The 15,870-nt window shown below is 45.9% G+C and overlaps 2 protein-coding genes across 2 annotated transcripts in view; one reads left to right on the forward strand and one right to left on the reverse strand.

Moving 5' to 3' along the window:
- LOC139104779 (neurotrimin) overlaps positions 1 to 15,870 on the forward strand; it is a 35,141-nt gene that overhangs the window by 1,061 nt on the left and 18,210 nt on the right. The gene's annotated exons all lie outside the window — the stretch shown is intronic.
- Dcma (decima) lies at positions 119 to 15,858 on the reverse strand. The gene is made up of 5 exons (XM_070660492.1): positions 14,439 to 15,858; positions 13,570 to 13,736; positions 8,105 to 8,241; positions 6,876 to 7,052; positions 119 to 3,244 (listed from the first exon to the last, which is right to left on the reverse strand). The coding sequence occupies exons 1-5, from the start codon at positions 14,526 to 14,528 to the stop codon at positions 3,087 to 3,089; spliced, it is 729 nt and encodes a 242-aa protein (XP_070516593.1). The 5' UTR covers positions 14,529 to 15,858; the 3' UTR covers positions 119 to 3,086.

Here is a 15,870-nt window from a genome sequence, read left to right on the forward strand (position 1 = left end):
TATATATATATATTATATATATATTATATGTTACGCCGAGGGGGACGCGAGAGGTTGAAAAAGTTGAGAGACTTTGGGAGTGGAAGGATTAACATATAATGGCAGCGACAATGATCGATTCGTTTCGAACGAATCAAATTTATATTTCATCAACGTGATACATTATGTCTCATCTTAATTTGATTTTGCTATTTGCGTCGATTTGCGAGGCCTGAGCGGCCGGGTTTTTTTCTAACGCACTTTTCTTTTCTCTATATCGCCTAAAAATACGACACGTGTCGAACGCTAATGTCCTTTTTTTATTTTTATTTTTATTTTCTATTCGTTTTTGTGTTCCCTCAAACGTAAAATTCGACGAAGTGAAATATTCGAGTAGTTTCGGTCCCTTTTTTTTTCTTTTTTTTTTTTAATACCGCGACAGGAATAAAGGAACGCAGAGATGATCGAATTGTCGATCGCTATTCCACAATCCTACACATTCCGAAGCTGACGATTATTGAGTGCGGTGATTTAGGTCGCCAGGTCATCTTCTTCTCCCTTTTTATTACCCTTCCTCGATCCCGATCACGATTGATATGTGTAATTTAATCGAACGTACGTACACTCTCGCGTTGCTTTGGAACAGAAGCAGATCGCTGTTCCGCCGAGGACAAAGCCTTGGCTCCAAAAAAGTAAAAGAAAAATTCGGAGCATTTTCCGTCTTAATTCTTTTAAATCATTAACAGAATAGACTAAATTTACTTTAAGATAAATACTATAAGTAATATATCCAGATTAAATTAACATGTAAAATTCTTTTTTATTTCCCCTACATGTATATTTGTAATAACAGAAAATATCTTATTGCTTAATATTTGTTTAATTTAATTAAAATGATAGTGCGTTTTATCGTTCTGGAAGCTTTTATCTTATCTCAGGAGCTAAGGCTTTCTTCCTTAGATGGACAGAACGAGATATGGTCATTTCCACCGCGAGTGCTTTTCCGCCTTTTCGCGCGCAACGCTCATATAAAATAGTCACTCTCTCCTGTTGCGCGTACACGAGTACGATCTTAGTCTAATTTACATACGTAACAACTCAAATCGAGTTACTCCGGAACGCTCGAGGTATCACGTATGATCCTCATCGTGAGAACGTAATAATTGCAACGTAAGACTCAATGGTGCGATCGCGTGTTTAAAAAAGTATGTCGGAACGTTTTCGGATAGAAAGGGAAAGTAACAAAATATCTCGTATCTTTTAACGTTATATTATTGCGGTATATATGTATATATATGTATATATATATTATATATACGGCCGTATTTGACGTTCTCTGATGAGTATCGATCTTGTCTTTCCTTTTCTCTTTTATTTTTTTGTTCCTTCATAGACGCCCGCCGGCCGGTCGCACGCAGCATCGTCATTAACCCGAAACAGTAACGCTCTACTTGTGCGAAAATACAAAAATATCCCCTTTTTCCTGCGATACGGATTTATCATCACGAATTAAAGCGTGAGAGGCAAACCTTGCGGAATAAAAACTGATCGGTGAAGCTGGGGGGGTCTTTCTCTCATTTCTCTTTTATTTTATACATTTCTCTCCTCTTTCTCTTTTTTTTTTTTAACGTCGTTACTGATTAGGGTTAAAGTTACGAGATTGTGCTTCCGGCTATGTATCTCATACATGCGCGAGAAATGTATGAACGGGCGTGCGCGACTAAATCTATAGTTATTTATACACATATATATGTATATGTAAGTATACATACATACATATATATATATGTATCTTTGCGCAACGCTTTTCTGCGTGCGTACTCCTACGTATTGCTTTGTAGACAATCTCTATATACATATATATACGCGAGATGCGAAACGCGCGTACCTACGGCTACAATGCGTGCGCGCCCGCCGCGCATTATAAATAGATCGAGGTTGGTCCACTCACTTGTAAATACGCTAGGATATTATAATTGCTCCACAATCTACTTCGCTTAGACACGACATAGACGCGTTAAACTCCGCGCGGTATATTTCGAATGCGCTCGGCTAGAGTGTTCCGCCCGGGGAATTAGTAGAGACCCGGTTAATCGGAGATTACAAGCTAATTTTGATTACGATCCCTCGATTAAATCTGACACGAACGATAAATCTAAAAATCTAAAACGCGACGAAGTGGGGGAAGGGGGGAAGGAGAGGAGAAATTGATCTTACCGTGCGTGAGATACGATTTCGGAAAAGCTCCAAGTTAGATTATCCGAGCAATCGTAGGCGGGATTGATGAAACGATCACGTGGAGTGGACTTGAATAAAGGGCTCCTCAACATCGGGCGGCCCTTTTGTCCGCGACTTGGAAATTTAATGGGGCAGCGGAGTTCTTAGGAAGGACTAGAATGACGATAAAAAAAAAAGAAAAAATGAGAGCAGTATCAAGTGCCACTAGAATTCTTGCTGAAAGACGTAAAAGGTGCTGAAATTCCCTCTCTCTCTCCTTTCTTTCTTTTTTTTTCTTCTTTTTTCACCTATCCGTTCCAATCGTTTGTTTATCCGTGTTCGCCGCGGCACGGCTTGTTAATAATTTGATCAACCGCCGCGAGCTTCTACTTTGATTGTCACCGGCTGTATACGTGCGTTAAAAATTTGCTCCAGGGATATCCTTCAAGCGTGGACAGGTTTAGGCCTCTCGATTAGGCCTCGAAGTGCATTTTTTTATTTTTTTTCTCCCGACGTTAATCGTTGCGACGTCCCTCTATCTGTTCTCCTTCGCAGCGAGTAACCCGCAAGAGACGTATATTAATGACGCGGGAACTAGCTGAGAAATTACGGTAAATGGAGACGCGATATATTAAAGTTTCGTCGAAAGTGAAGCGACTTTGAGCTCCCTAGAAAATAAATCGGCCAACTATTACACGCCTCTCTCGGGGCACTCGATAAGCGTGACTTTTTCCACCGCGATTCGTTTACCGAGCAGTCGGTTACCTGTGATAACTTTATTTTAGGGAATTTCGCATTAAAATCACTGCGAAAATATCGGGTGCGCATTAATTATTCACATAATCGGAACTATATTACGTTTTAATGAGACAGGATGAATTATATGTACGTTAAACGTAATTAGTGCTCGCGGCGCAGCAGAGAAATCTGAAACCGTTGCGGAAGTAGGACGATTGCCGGTCTCTGTTGCTGCTCCATCGGTGCATCCTCCGTGTTCCGTTGTTCCGATTGATTTTGTTCCCAGGATTGTGAAGGGCCACGGGCTTCTCTAGGGAGAGAATCAGAGAGAGAGCATTTTATGACGTAGATCGCTATCTTGTCGTGGCCTATGTGCCCGAAGAAAGAGATCAGGGTACTAAAATGTCCGAGTTGTCGTGTAGATTTAAAGAGACACCTCGTGATAACGTGGCAAAAATCAGTGGCACCGTGCAAAGTGTCTTTATTCAAGTGATATTTTTTTTCCCCTCTTTTCCTCTTTTCTTTCTTTTTTTTTTTAATTAAAAACGTAGGTAGCTAACGTGTTTCGAATCTCACGAGGATGGAGGTAAAAAAGTATCGCGATTTCTCCCGGTGAAAAGAGGGACTTAATTCTGTCAACGCGACGATCGCTATAAATTGCAATGCCATCGGAGGGTTCTTCCCGGATAACGTCGGTAGCGACAGGAATATGAAATTCCGCGAGAGATTGAGAGCGTACAAGGATAATCTCGCGAGGTTTGACGTAACACGCGAGAAGGATGTCGGCGCTCGTGTTAATCTCAAATAACGGATGTAACACATATATTCCGGTTAGATAAGCTTCATCCATTATCACCGACTGTATTTATCTGTCCGGCGAAACGAAATTAATTTCGTGCAATTCCGATTATTTCGCAATACGCGGAATGTGCATTCGGGATTACATCATCGAAACGAAGTGACGCGTAATCGTGGAAATTTAATAAATCGCGAATTATCGTTGAGCTAAATAGTTTATTAAAATAAAAAATAAAATAAAATGAAATAAAATAAAAACAGCAAGAAATCTAAAAAATGTGTACCGAAACACTGACAAAATTGGACGACAGCAATTCGGTTTTGCATCTCGTAGAAAAGCACAATTGTGCACCTCAACAAAGAATATTGTGTTAGCCACGGCGTTGGATTAATTCAATGTATTGACTGTATCGCGAAACAGGTGAGGGGGTTGCAAAGTCGAATGGGCGGCGCGCGGGAGGCGGTAATTCCGTTTCGTGGCGTCGCGTTTCCGCTCGACGGAAATGCTTGTCGAACTCCCTTCCTCCTAAAGCATCGGGAATTGTTTTACAAATTCCGCGGGATTGTTTGCAAATCCGCCCCTACGGGCAAGTGTATATACTCGCCGTAATACCGCGTATTCTTCGCCGCGATGCGAAACACGTCCTGTTTTTTTTGTTTTTTTTTCCCCTCGCGCGACGTTTTCCCCGATTGCTTTACCAAAAAATCACGTTTCATCTCGCGTATCTCGCGAGATGAAAATCGTCTCGATTCCGCGACTCACAGCCTTGACCCGCATCAGGGCACCGTGTCAAACGCTGGCCGCTTTTCCTCTCGATAACCGAGCCGCGTCCACGAGCTCGCTCTTGCCAACGTCGCTCGCCTGATGTACCTCGGAAGCTGGATCTCGCAGCTCCGACCTTGTTCCCGAATTGCGCTCGCGTTCGAAATCCCCTTCCCGCTCCACCCATGTCCTCCCCTTCTGCCTGTTAATTACTAATTTAGTTGCGAATACATTTGCAAAACAAGCTCGCACCCCGACGGCGGAGCGCATTAAAATCGATTAAAATTTAGCTGTCGAGTAAAAACCATTGCGCGACCAGAATCAGGTACGACGAGTACGTTTTGTGTGCGTTTGATTATGACATTCAACAAATTGAGATTTCCCATATGGAAAACGCGACATTCTCTTTACATATGCAAACCACGTCACGCATACACACACAGGCACACACTTACGTATTACGTTGTCTTTGACCATTGACAAATTCGCAACATGAATGCAGATGAGAGCGATATGAAAACGTTCATCGATATCGTTTCCGTAAATCCTGGAATCTGTCCGTCCCTCCCTTCGGTCATTCGTTAGTCGAGTTCGTCAGATCTCATCATTTTCCCTCCCCCTTTTTTTTTTCCGATTTGCTCGAAATTTTTCATGCTCGAAGTACCATAAAGCATTGTGCTGATTGCTACGCTTGTGCCGGAAAGAGAATTTTTAGCGGTCGCGTCTCGCCATCCCGGTGAATATATGCCACATTTATTTGTCATTATTACTCAAGCATTCGAAGCCTGAAGCACTTGCGGGATATCCCGGACCTCTCTGCCGAGAGTGTTACGCATTCATTAATAATACGACTGTCGCAGATATAACTGCGCTATTATTTCGTCGTTACATTGATTTATGAAGCGGAAACATAGTTTAATTCGCGCTTAAACCACCCTTTCGTCTTTCTCGGTCTCGGCTTCTTCTCCACCTTTTCCTTCGCCCTCCCCGTCCTCCTCCTTCCTACTCTCCCGTCATTCCACGGTTAAGTCAACTTCCAGCGGCACAATGGAAGGCAATATTTATCGAACAAACGGGCTAGATTGTTTTACGAACGGCAGTCTAGATTTGTTGGCCGACGAGTATATTTTTCCCCCGATTTTTACTGTACTTTTTTTTTTTTTTTTTTTTCCGCGCCCTAGCCGCTCTTTTGCCCTCTGGCATTTGCCACTTTCGCCCGTTCGCGCTTTCTTCGCCGGCCGGAGGAATGAAGCTCGGACAAACGGATTTTGCAGATCGGTTCATCCTTGACCTGTATCGCCGGGGTCTAAGGGTCATACGGCGTTCTCTCGCGTTCGTCATATATCAACACGTTTGTGGCATACGCACCGACGACGTGCCCGAAAGCCCACAATGCCCTTTCCCGTTCCGCATATTACATCGACCAAGCCTATTCCGTATTTCTTCCGCCTCGTTTCAGAATCAAGTTCTACAGACTTCCCGACCTACTTATTCCAGCCCCATCGACCCTTTTAATTACGCCTCGCAAAAATTGGAAAAATTTTTGACTTTCCTGAGCAGCGCTGAGGAAAATGTTTCAATAGGTACAAAGAACATATATGTGTATGTATGCGCGTGCGTGTGTGTGCGCGTGCGAGGAATTTTATACGTACATGATAAAACCTCTATTATCCGAATACCGTTTAAGTTCGGTTATCCAACCGGCATTGTTAAGAGAATGAAAATGCACTCTCATTTCATACACATTACGTAAACACATGTAAGCTTGTGTTGCATTGCACATGATGTAACAGATGTCTTCATTCCAGTCGTAGAAGTCTAAAACAAGCGTGTACGTGCGCCAACAAGCAATGTAAACGCTCGAGAACCACATTTCCAGTCATTCTGAAGCATGTTCTCCACTTCAGAGACAGGATCTCAAATGTTACGGGAATACAGAAAGAAAGCGCGGTCTCGCTGCAATATGCCAAGGAAAATATGTAAATTAAGCAGCTCGGAAAGACTGAATAGAACGGAGGATGAAGAAAACTGTTAAATTACCGTGATAATTTCTATTTCGTCACAATTCACAGAACGTTCTGTGATAAATAGATTCATTATACTTTCGCTTGTGAACGCAGATGCTTAATTGCTCGCGAAAGAGAATCGGGGGAAATTAGATCAGCCGAAATATTTTATCTCGCCGACTGGATCGGATAATAGAAGTTCTAATCGCTTTTATAACGTTTAACCATTAATCACTTTTCCTTTCCGTTGCGTATTGCTTCGTAAATCTGTCGTCGGGAAAGCCGCGTTTCGCAGATTCGTGGGGACAATCGTTACTGAATAGGGCAAAGGATTCTCGGGCGGAATATGAGCGAAGGTACTGGCGGAATTGTACCCGTGTCAGCCTCAGATTGGGGCATAAATTCTTGTAGCTCCGCTATCAGCTGGCCAATCTCTTCCGAGTCCTTTCGGATGCTGCAGAGTTCCTCCTCGTTGAAGTCCGGTCTAATCTGTTTGCACAGGAGGATCTGGGAGACCACATTGCCGATATACGAAGGGCCGGCGCGGTTCTCTGTAACGCGATAACGAAAACTGTGTCGTTAGATATCGACGGTGTCATTCAATTTCGGTGACGTGTTCCCTTTTCTTTTTTTTTTTTTTTTTTTTTTTTTTCTCTCGTTTTCTCTCTTTCCTACATTTCGCAAGGAAAATACCTTAAGTGAGGCGGAAATAATAGTCACGATTTTATTAATAATATAATATGTTAATGTAATACGTAACGCTCTGTTTAGCGTGGCTTTAATATAAAAGTGCACACGGCTTTTCTTGCCCGTTTTTTTCGACGAGATTTAAAAAAGCTTCCATAAACCTTAATATGTGCAACGGAGGGAGAAATAAGCGAGAGCCCGGAACAAGCTATAGCGCTAATGTCAAGGAAATCGTTATAAATTATTCGGAGCAAAGTTTCACTTATGAAAGAGGGAGATACTTTGTATTGTGGTTTACTTGTTACTTGATAAACTCTGCTAAAAGAAAAAAAAAAAAAAAAAAAAACCATGTATTAATGCTACGCTTGCAATGATTTGTCACTCACACACACCACGTGCTCTCTCTCTCTCTCTCTCTCTCTTTCTTTCTCTCACTCTCACTCTCTATCTCCCTCTTTCTCGTAACGTACAGTAGAATGCGGCTCGATTGTAGGAAGCGTGTAGTTCGAAATTCGGATTTGCCGAACGCGTGGCGGCCTATAACTGCACGCGGTAGTTTTGAGAGTTATGGTCCGTTGGGATATACACGTTGTAAATCAGTCTATCCGGTCTGGCTCAAAGCGGCCGCAGAAACCGATTTAACGTTGCAAGCCGATAACGCAACGTGACTCGATTCCGAGGACACCTTTACCGCTTCGTTCTTATGATCTTTCGCGCAAACCTCACTCGCGTGGGAGTATAATCAAATGCTATATTGCCAAAAAAAAAATACAAAAAAAACGACGTTGAATTGAATTTCACCTTGTTATCGACGAGTATTCATTTATCTCTCGGGATTAAAATTATTTTCCCTTTATTTTCCCGCGCCCGCGAGCGCTTCAATCAATTTAAAGATAATTAACCGTGCACAACTCACCGTAATATCCGGACATGTCCATGGGTATGATTCGTATGAGGTTTTTACTCTTGTGCAACTCGCGTAAGAAGAGTTGAGCCACGTAAAACAGTAGCACCAGGTTTGGACTGTCGACTGGTATCCCGACGTCCATAGCACTGCAAAGAAGTTCCCAAAAAAGATTGTTCCTCGATAAGAACGTGCGTTCGTAGAGAATCTTAAGTATTTACTGCCGTTTTTGTATCTTATGGGGGAAGAAAAAAAAAAAAGAAATAAGAAAACGAAAGAAAAGAGCAGATGTAGACGCGACTTCACGAATGGCAGACCGCAATGAATAAAGTCGTGGAAGATCGCGTTGCTGGAATGCACGACGGGGCGAGTCGCGTTATCGCAAGAGATACAAATTGCTTTAACAAGTTCCTTGTCGAGTGCGTGCAATTTCAGTTGGAAATCCGTAAATCTGATTTCCTCCTCCGTCCCGCCGCCGCGCCGTAGTTCGCAAAGTTAATTACATTAAAAACATTATTACTACTGCTTACGCGAGGGAGTCGCCCGCGCGGAGCGCGAGTACCGGTCTCATTAACGCGCCCACCACTCGCAGACATGTTTAAGTACTTGCCGTGTTACATCTCGCGGCATTCCCTTGCCCGTCTCTTTTTCTTTCGGTGACATTTGCTACGGTAAATAAAAATACGCCGCGGCATCAGCGACGTGCTCGAGAGCGCACGTAAGAATTGTCAAGGACGGTGGAGAAAAGCGAGCTTTTTTAGGGCGATCTCGTCGGAACGCAATCCTTAGCTTTAGATGATGTATTATCTTGAGCGGAGGAGCAAACGCAAGCTTGTAAACGGCTTCGATCCGATATCACCTTTCCGCAGCGGATTTTGCATAATAAATACGTTCTCCCCGAGCTTCTGAAGAGAGTCACCGGCGATATTTTGTGAAATATGCCGTAAAACGTAATCCGATAACCGTAAAATCGCGGCACAGGAGAGAGAGGGGGGGGAGGTAGCGCCGATAGAAGGCCGCAGGAAAACCAAGTACTCTGATTAACCCGTTTTACGCCAATTACCGCATCGGTCGAGCATTGAGCGAAGTCCTTGCAGAGAAACCATTTCGGTTGGCTTCCGTTTAATGAGATTCCAATTAACGTGCGAAATGGATTGGCGCGACCGATCTCGATCTGCGAGCAAATTCGTGACGTTTCTTGCCGCTGTTGAGGCGACTGATTACCGAAGCTATTAATTACCCGAGTAACGTACTGAGGTCCTTTTTTTGCACGTTTTTTTCAACGTTTACGAAACGTTAAATACGTTGGAAAAAAAAAGAAAACGTATTGTTCACGATTCTACACGAGACCATCGCGTCTATTTCGGTTGGCTATTTTATATATTTCTTGATTACTTATCTTGCACAATAGGCAACCTGCAGACTTGTCTCTGGGTCAGTCATTCAGGAAATAAAGTTCGGATTATATTATAATGAAAGAGATACAGAGACGGGGATTGAAATGAGTTTACTCTCGTTCGCCGTAACTCGTGGCGGCTTTGTACGAACGGCTCGGATTTCAATATGTCGGAATTTAAATCCTTTTGCGAGAAAACCCGTCTGGCACATCGTACAACCGTTTGCAGTTTGAAGGAAAGAAAGCTATCGATTTCACAGATTGGTTCCTCGCAAAAAGTTAAGCCAGGGAGGTTGAACCGAAGGTAGAAGTGAGTTTCGTAAAAAGGTTAGCGCCACCCCCAATTACCGATTCCTTTTCCCTTCGTCTCTCCCGTCTCGTTCTTTTTCTCTCCCTCGCCCCTTATTCTCTCCCTCATTCTCTCTCATCTCCGCTTAGTCGCCTTTGAATAATATCTTCCGGGGCTTTACACACCTTAATGAAAACCTAAATGTTTCACGAATTCGTTTCTTCGGAATTCCTTTCATGCACCCTCCTATCCGAAGTGAAAGGACAAACATGCAATATGCACGTCGATATTATACGACTGTATATAGCCCAGTACTCGAGACATTATTATTACGTTACGTTCACTTTGCTAAGCGATTAATTTCAACTTCAACCGCGAAACAGTTCAAGCCGCGGAAGTGAAAAAAAAAAACTCGTTTTCGGCGAGCCGAGGCCACAGTTAGAACGTCAGAAGGCGAGGGGATTGTAGGCAGACAACGGAATTTCATTTTCCCACATTAATTTACGGCGAGTTTCACCTCGGTCGAAACTTGACTCGGTACCTGACCGCGGTGCCCGGAGGGAGGAATAAAAAAAGACAAAGAAAAATAAGAGCACAGGGAAATGTTTTAAAGGCCGCGTTTGATAGTAATTGTAACCGAATATCCACCCGCGGAGAGCGCGGCGTCTCCGCAGGTGAGCGAGAAATAATTATTCACCGAACGCGGAATTAGATTGCGCCGCGGTTGAATATGAGGCCGCGCGTAACGGGCTTTCCGATGAGCGGCGTTTAATTAGATACGACGTCGAATAACTATCGCCGCTGTAAATGCCCGGCGTGCACGCACCGTTTTACCTACTTCGCTTAAGCCGGATCATCCCCCCGGCTGTTGGGAAACGTTAATTATTGCACCGACAGTCCCCGTTACAGCGTCCGTCGCTTCCTTCTGCTCGCAACCTCGCAACAATACACGTGCGTCGTTTCGAGCGATTGCCCGCGTTTCTTTCCGTTTGATTGCACCGACAGTATTTGCCGCGCGACAGTTCAATCGCTCGCCAATTGTTATTCGCGCGGGTCACGAACCATTCGCGCTCTGAGGAAGTTTTGCAGGTGCATACCCCGCGGCATAATTTCTTTTCCCGCCCTGCGTTCTCGTGTCTATACCCGCCGGTTTTCCCTCGAGGCGATCCGCGATCAATCAATCATCTTTACACGGCGCGTTTGATCGCGCCGCGTATGCACCACGTCGCTCGATTCCGCGTCCTCGCGCGGAGCGTACGCGAGCATTTCGTGCGCAATATCGCCGCGAGACACGCAACACGCTCCTGCATCGATTATGCAAAACATATTATTCGCGACATTTTATTCCTGCGTCTTTTTTTTTCATTTTTTTTTTTATTAAGGGATCAACAGCGTCAGACCGGCCGCGCCACAACGCTTAGTAAAGCCAACGTTAATCCGGGAATTACGAGAAACCCCGCACGGCTTTTCGAATTGCAAAAGCGTGGTAGCTCGACCGACACTCCTACGTGTCGTAACGGAGATCATGTTCAGAATTATATGGTATGTGCCAATTCGTGGTAATTAATTATTGAGAAATTGTAGACGACCCACACCTTGCACGTTTCGACCTGTCCGGTATAATCCGACTCTCTTCCCGCCTCACCGCGCATTCTTGCTTTGCGTCCCTTTTTCCGATGCAATTTCTACTATTTTTTTTTTCCCCCCCCCCCCTTTTTTTGTATCGTTCATGAAAAACGGTCGAGGATTATTGCGCTTTCGAGCACTGTTTTCATTTTATCGGCCATTCGTCAATTCGAATGTTATTCGGCGGCCTCGTGCACGTCTACTTGTCACTCGAGGGCCTCGAGGGCGAGTCGTTCGCGGAGCTCGGCAATCTCGTGCCGACGGCGATAGCTGCATTCTCCGCGGTAATTGCGAGACGCGGTAACCTATGTGCGTTCTCGTGCCGTTAAGGCGCCAGCCGCGGCTCGCCCCGCTGCGAGCAACTGAAAACAAACGTAACGTGAGGCAATAATCCTCCGGCATTAATATTTGATCGACGTGTCAGGGTAAGCTCCGGCTCTCCGGAGTGCAAAACTTTCCGCGAGCAAGCGCGCTACCGCGACCTGGATCGAGCGAGATCGACAAAGTACAGCTCTACGCGAGCACACACACACACACACGAGCACGTACGGAGATGCGCGGGTGTAACTCGCATATATTCGACTCTATGTAAATAATCTCCGCGTTATGTACGCTGTCAACGTTTCCGTCAGGTCTTTTCCTTCGCGACCGTGTCGTCCCCGGTAATGCCTGAAATTAAGATGGACAGATAGTTCGAAAACATGTTTTCTAATTTCCCCGAGTAACGCGGTGGGCGGGAAAGGGTCGGATTTTCCGTTGTTGCGGCAAAACTGCACTCCGCTATTCGACGCGGAAGCAATCAAACTTCTCTATCACGACCAATTATTCGATATTGCAGCCGGGCTTGTTTTGCGCGCCGAAAGACCTCGCATGAATATGCCGTTAAAGCGAAACGGTTTATCTCTAGAATACATTTCGTAATGAAATAATTATGCGAAAATTAATAACACCGAAATAATTTGTATAGACCTGGCGAAATTATTTTCAGCAAATAAAACTCGTGTTTTTGATTAATCTTTTTGCTGCAACTAATAATATTTACCACGGCCGCGTAAAATACGTTATCCACCGATGTATTTATTTATTTATTATTATTTCGTTTTTTTTTTTTTTTCTCCGCGTATTGGATTATAATCCAGAATAGGTTTTATTTATTATTACATCGCTTCGCGTTGCGTTTCCAGCGCGAGATGATGAGCACATCGCTGAATTGGAAATACTAAATGAAGCCGTATTAGCAGATAAACAAGATGATTTAATCAGTTGATTGAAATTACGTTGCGAAAATATTGAACTTTCGCCGGGAATCCTCCATCGAGAGAGATTGCAAAGTCAATCGCGAGCCTAAGGTGGCGGAAATCCCGCGTAAACCGATGATAAGAGCAACGCTTGGCGCGCCTGGCAAACTTAAGGAATGAAAGTTATTGGAAGCGCTCGACGGCACATGACGTTTTTCTCACGGCCGTGATTCTTCGAGCGTTCGGTTGTTCGTCGTTCTCACGGTGACCTGCATTGTGCTAAACGCGCGAGGGACTTCTCTGCCAAAAGCAATGTAAGAAATCGAGAAAAAGTTCTTCTCTTTCTCTCTTTTCCTCCCTCACGTCGCGAGCCAGCTCGAACCTCGGGAGTTTAGGCGGAACCTTGTCCTATATATGCGGCGACGTCCTCGTTAATTCCGCGACTTGCGTTCACGTTCGCGCAACGTCGCGCAAAGAAATGTCACTCTCGCACGAACGGCGTGCGGGACAGAAATTCCTGGCCTCGTTGCCGAAAAGTTGGCGGGGTAACTTTGAGCTTTGAGAAGCACTGTGGAAGGAATTGCATAGGAAACGAGTCGGGCGAGAGTGTGCTCTCTCGTTGCGGCTTGATAGATAGGTAATCCGGTCTTCTCAACGGATTAACTGATCGAGCGCGTATAGTCGGAAGGAAACTCGGAATAGTACGCTTTTGCGTTCCTTGTGTATCAATCCCGAGCAAATACCCAGGTCAAACGAACGTGCTCTAACGTGCGCCGCGGATTCTGTCTCTCCGCGAAGAAAAACTCGGATAAAACGCAAGGTATATAAAGTAGCGCCGTTTGGATTCGTAAATCACCGCGGATTTCTGGGGACCCCATTGCGAAAAGCTCTCGGGATTTAGGATCGTCTATTGATTTAGGTCCCTTACCTTTTCACGTGCGGCAGTACCAGTTGAGACGTACTCTTGCAAGCCTCCACGCAGCTGCGGCGCAGCTTCCGTATTTTCTCGCGCAGCTCCGGACAGTCGCGCGGCTGTCCGATGTTAATGAGCAAATCGCGGAACTGCGCTACCTGACTGTTTATGTCCTGGATTTGCTGAAACGCACGAAAAGTGAAACTCGCGATCGGGCACCATCGATTTATTTCCATTTGGAGTGACGGAAACACCGCCGGACACCGGCGCCTCGACGAGGCAATAAACGCATCCCCCGTTCGTCGCGCCCTTGCTATTACCTATTATATTTCCCCGAGTAATTTCTCATTTACGCTTTCTCGTTCAAACACCCGCGTAACGATATGTTTGCATAACGTGGAACTCTCTCGCCGCATAATTCGACATTCGGTGAAGCTATTATTAAATAATTGAGAGTGACAGATAATGGGCCGCGTTATAGATAATTTACGAATCGATACGCGTCGCGAATAATTACTGATCGCTCGCGGAGAGATACGCGGCTCTTGAAAATTAAAAAATAACGTCGCGCTAATCACCCGTGCAGACCGCAATTATTAATGCAAAATGTTATTATATATTGTATATTATTCTCGGACTTAATTATCCAGGCATCGATTATGCGCGCGTATACATAGCGTATATATTCGGCGGAGTGAAATAGAAAGGCGCCGGGGCATCTTCCACCTTCCCTTTTTCAGAAGTGAATCGAAAAGACCGCATATCGGATTAAAGATCTCGTCGCGACGACGTGAAAAATGGTCGCGGTCACGGCGAAGGCCCGTTGAGGGTGACATCGACTCAGGGAAAAAGGGGTGATTCCGCAGCCGTCCGGACTCGCTTACCAATAAGACCGTCTTGTCGGATCTTTCGGGCTTGTCGCATTTATCGTCGTGATGTCTGCTGGTCGATGGCGTCGGGGAATCCGTCATCATCTAGTCTTATTGCGGACACGTCGCTCGCCAATCGTCATCACCCGGCACTACGGCGATCACTTCCCGCGTGCATTTTCCGGAGCGGCGGGCGGAACCCCTCGCGGACCGGAAGTCACCTACGAGGTCTCGCACACGGTCTTGACGATCGCGGACCGATATAGTCGCCGCCGCAAAGTGCACCTCGCGCGCATTCCCGCCACGTGATCCTCTTTCTTTTTTTCTTTTTTTTTTTTTGTGCCACGCGCCGGTTATTTTTACGCGATCAATCTCGCTTCAGTTAAAGCTGGCTGATAATAGGCTTATCGTCCTCTCTCTCTCTCTCTCGCCAATGGCACAGTCATCTCTCGGCCGCCACCGGAGCGGTGTAGTCGCTGCAGCGTGCTCGACCTTTTCCCCTCGTTTGCTTTTTAAAGACTTACGCGACATATTCTAATCGGACGTGACGTTGGACAGGATCACGTGCATCCTTCAATTCGCGCGAGCTGAGCCTACAGAGCGTACCTTCCTTCCTCTCTTCCTGTCGTAAGAATTTAAATTCCAATCTCGGTGGCGGACCGACGCGACGGGGATCTATCTCGGCGGAGGTTGTCTCGTGGGACGAGTTACCCACGTACAAACTGTGCACTTCCTCGAGCCAGGCGAACCGTATCTCGTCGCTTGACGGAAACGTTCCGGGGTGAATTCGGCGACTTGGGACGCGCGCGGTACGACGATCTCGGACGTGATTCGGTATCGAACGTCGGCCGATGCGGTCGGGCGGGAAATTATCGCGAAGCGGAATTTTTCGGTTTACGCGCGAGGAGCGGCGATCCGCGACGAACGGCGAGGTCGCGCGGCGCTCCGTCGAGACGTCATCTCGCCCTCCTCGCGTGGGACTCGCGCGCACCACCGCCCCGATCCTCCTCTCGGTCACGTAACGTGACGCGTGGCTCTCGCGTGCGTTCTTCTTACGGCGTCACGGCATCACGGCTTTCCATTTTTTTCTCCGCCCGAGATCACCCGAGATCACCGAGGGAGCACTGCGGCGGCGGAGGCTCTTGGTGCGATATACAAGCCGTAGCAACACACGCGACGGACTGAAACGTGGGTTTCGCCCTCGAGCTCTTTCACTGCCGCGCGCCACCCTGTACCGTGCGCGCATGTCTGACTCGCGCCACGACGCTCCACTGCGACCGTTTCCTCGCGTTTCGCAACCCTCGTAAAAATAGGCAATTTGTCCCCTCTATTTAATAACGTTGCTGTGAAACAACGTCATTTTCTTATTCGCTCATGTGTCGCCGCCGCCTTGGCCGCAGCGATCGCGCACGGTGCGAAACCGTTGCCAAGCGAGAGACGCGTCGAA

The sequence above is a fragment of the Cardiocondyla obscurior genome, linkage group LG08 (assembly GCF_019399895.1).
Source record: "Cardiocondyla obscurior isolate alpha-2009 linkage group LG08, Cobs3.1, whole genome shotgun sequence".
Classification (NCBI taxonomy): domain Eukaryota; kingdom Metazoa; phylum Arthropoda; class Insecta; order Hymenoptera; family Formicidae; genus Cardiocondyla; species Cardiocondyla obscurior.

Coding starts and splice junctions, on each gene's coding strand:
- Dcma (XM_070660492.1), bottom strand. CDS start 14,528: ATGATGACGGATTCCCCGACGCCATCGACCAGCAGACATCACGACGAT. Junction 8,242..13,569: donor GTACTGCCGCACGTGAAAAG/GTAAGGGACCTA, acceptor ACTTCTTTGCAG/TGCTATGGACGTCGGGATAC. Junction 7,053..8,104: donor GGACATGTCCGGATATTACG/GTGAGTTGTGCA, acceptor ATCGCGTTACAG/AGAACCGCGCCGGCCCTTCG.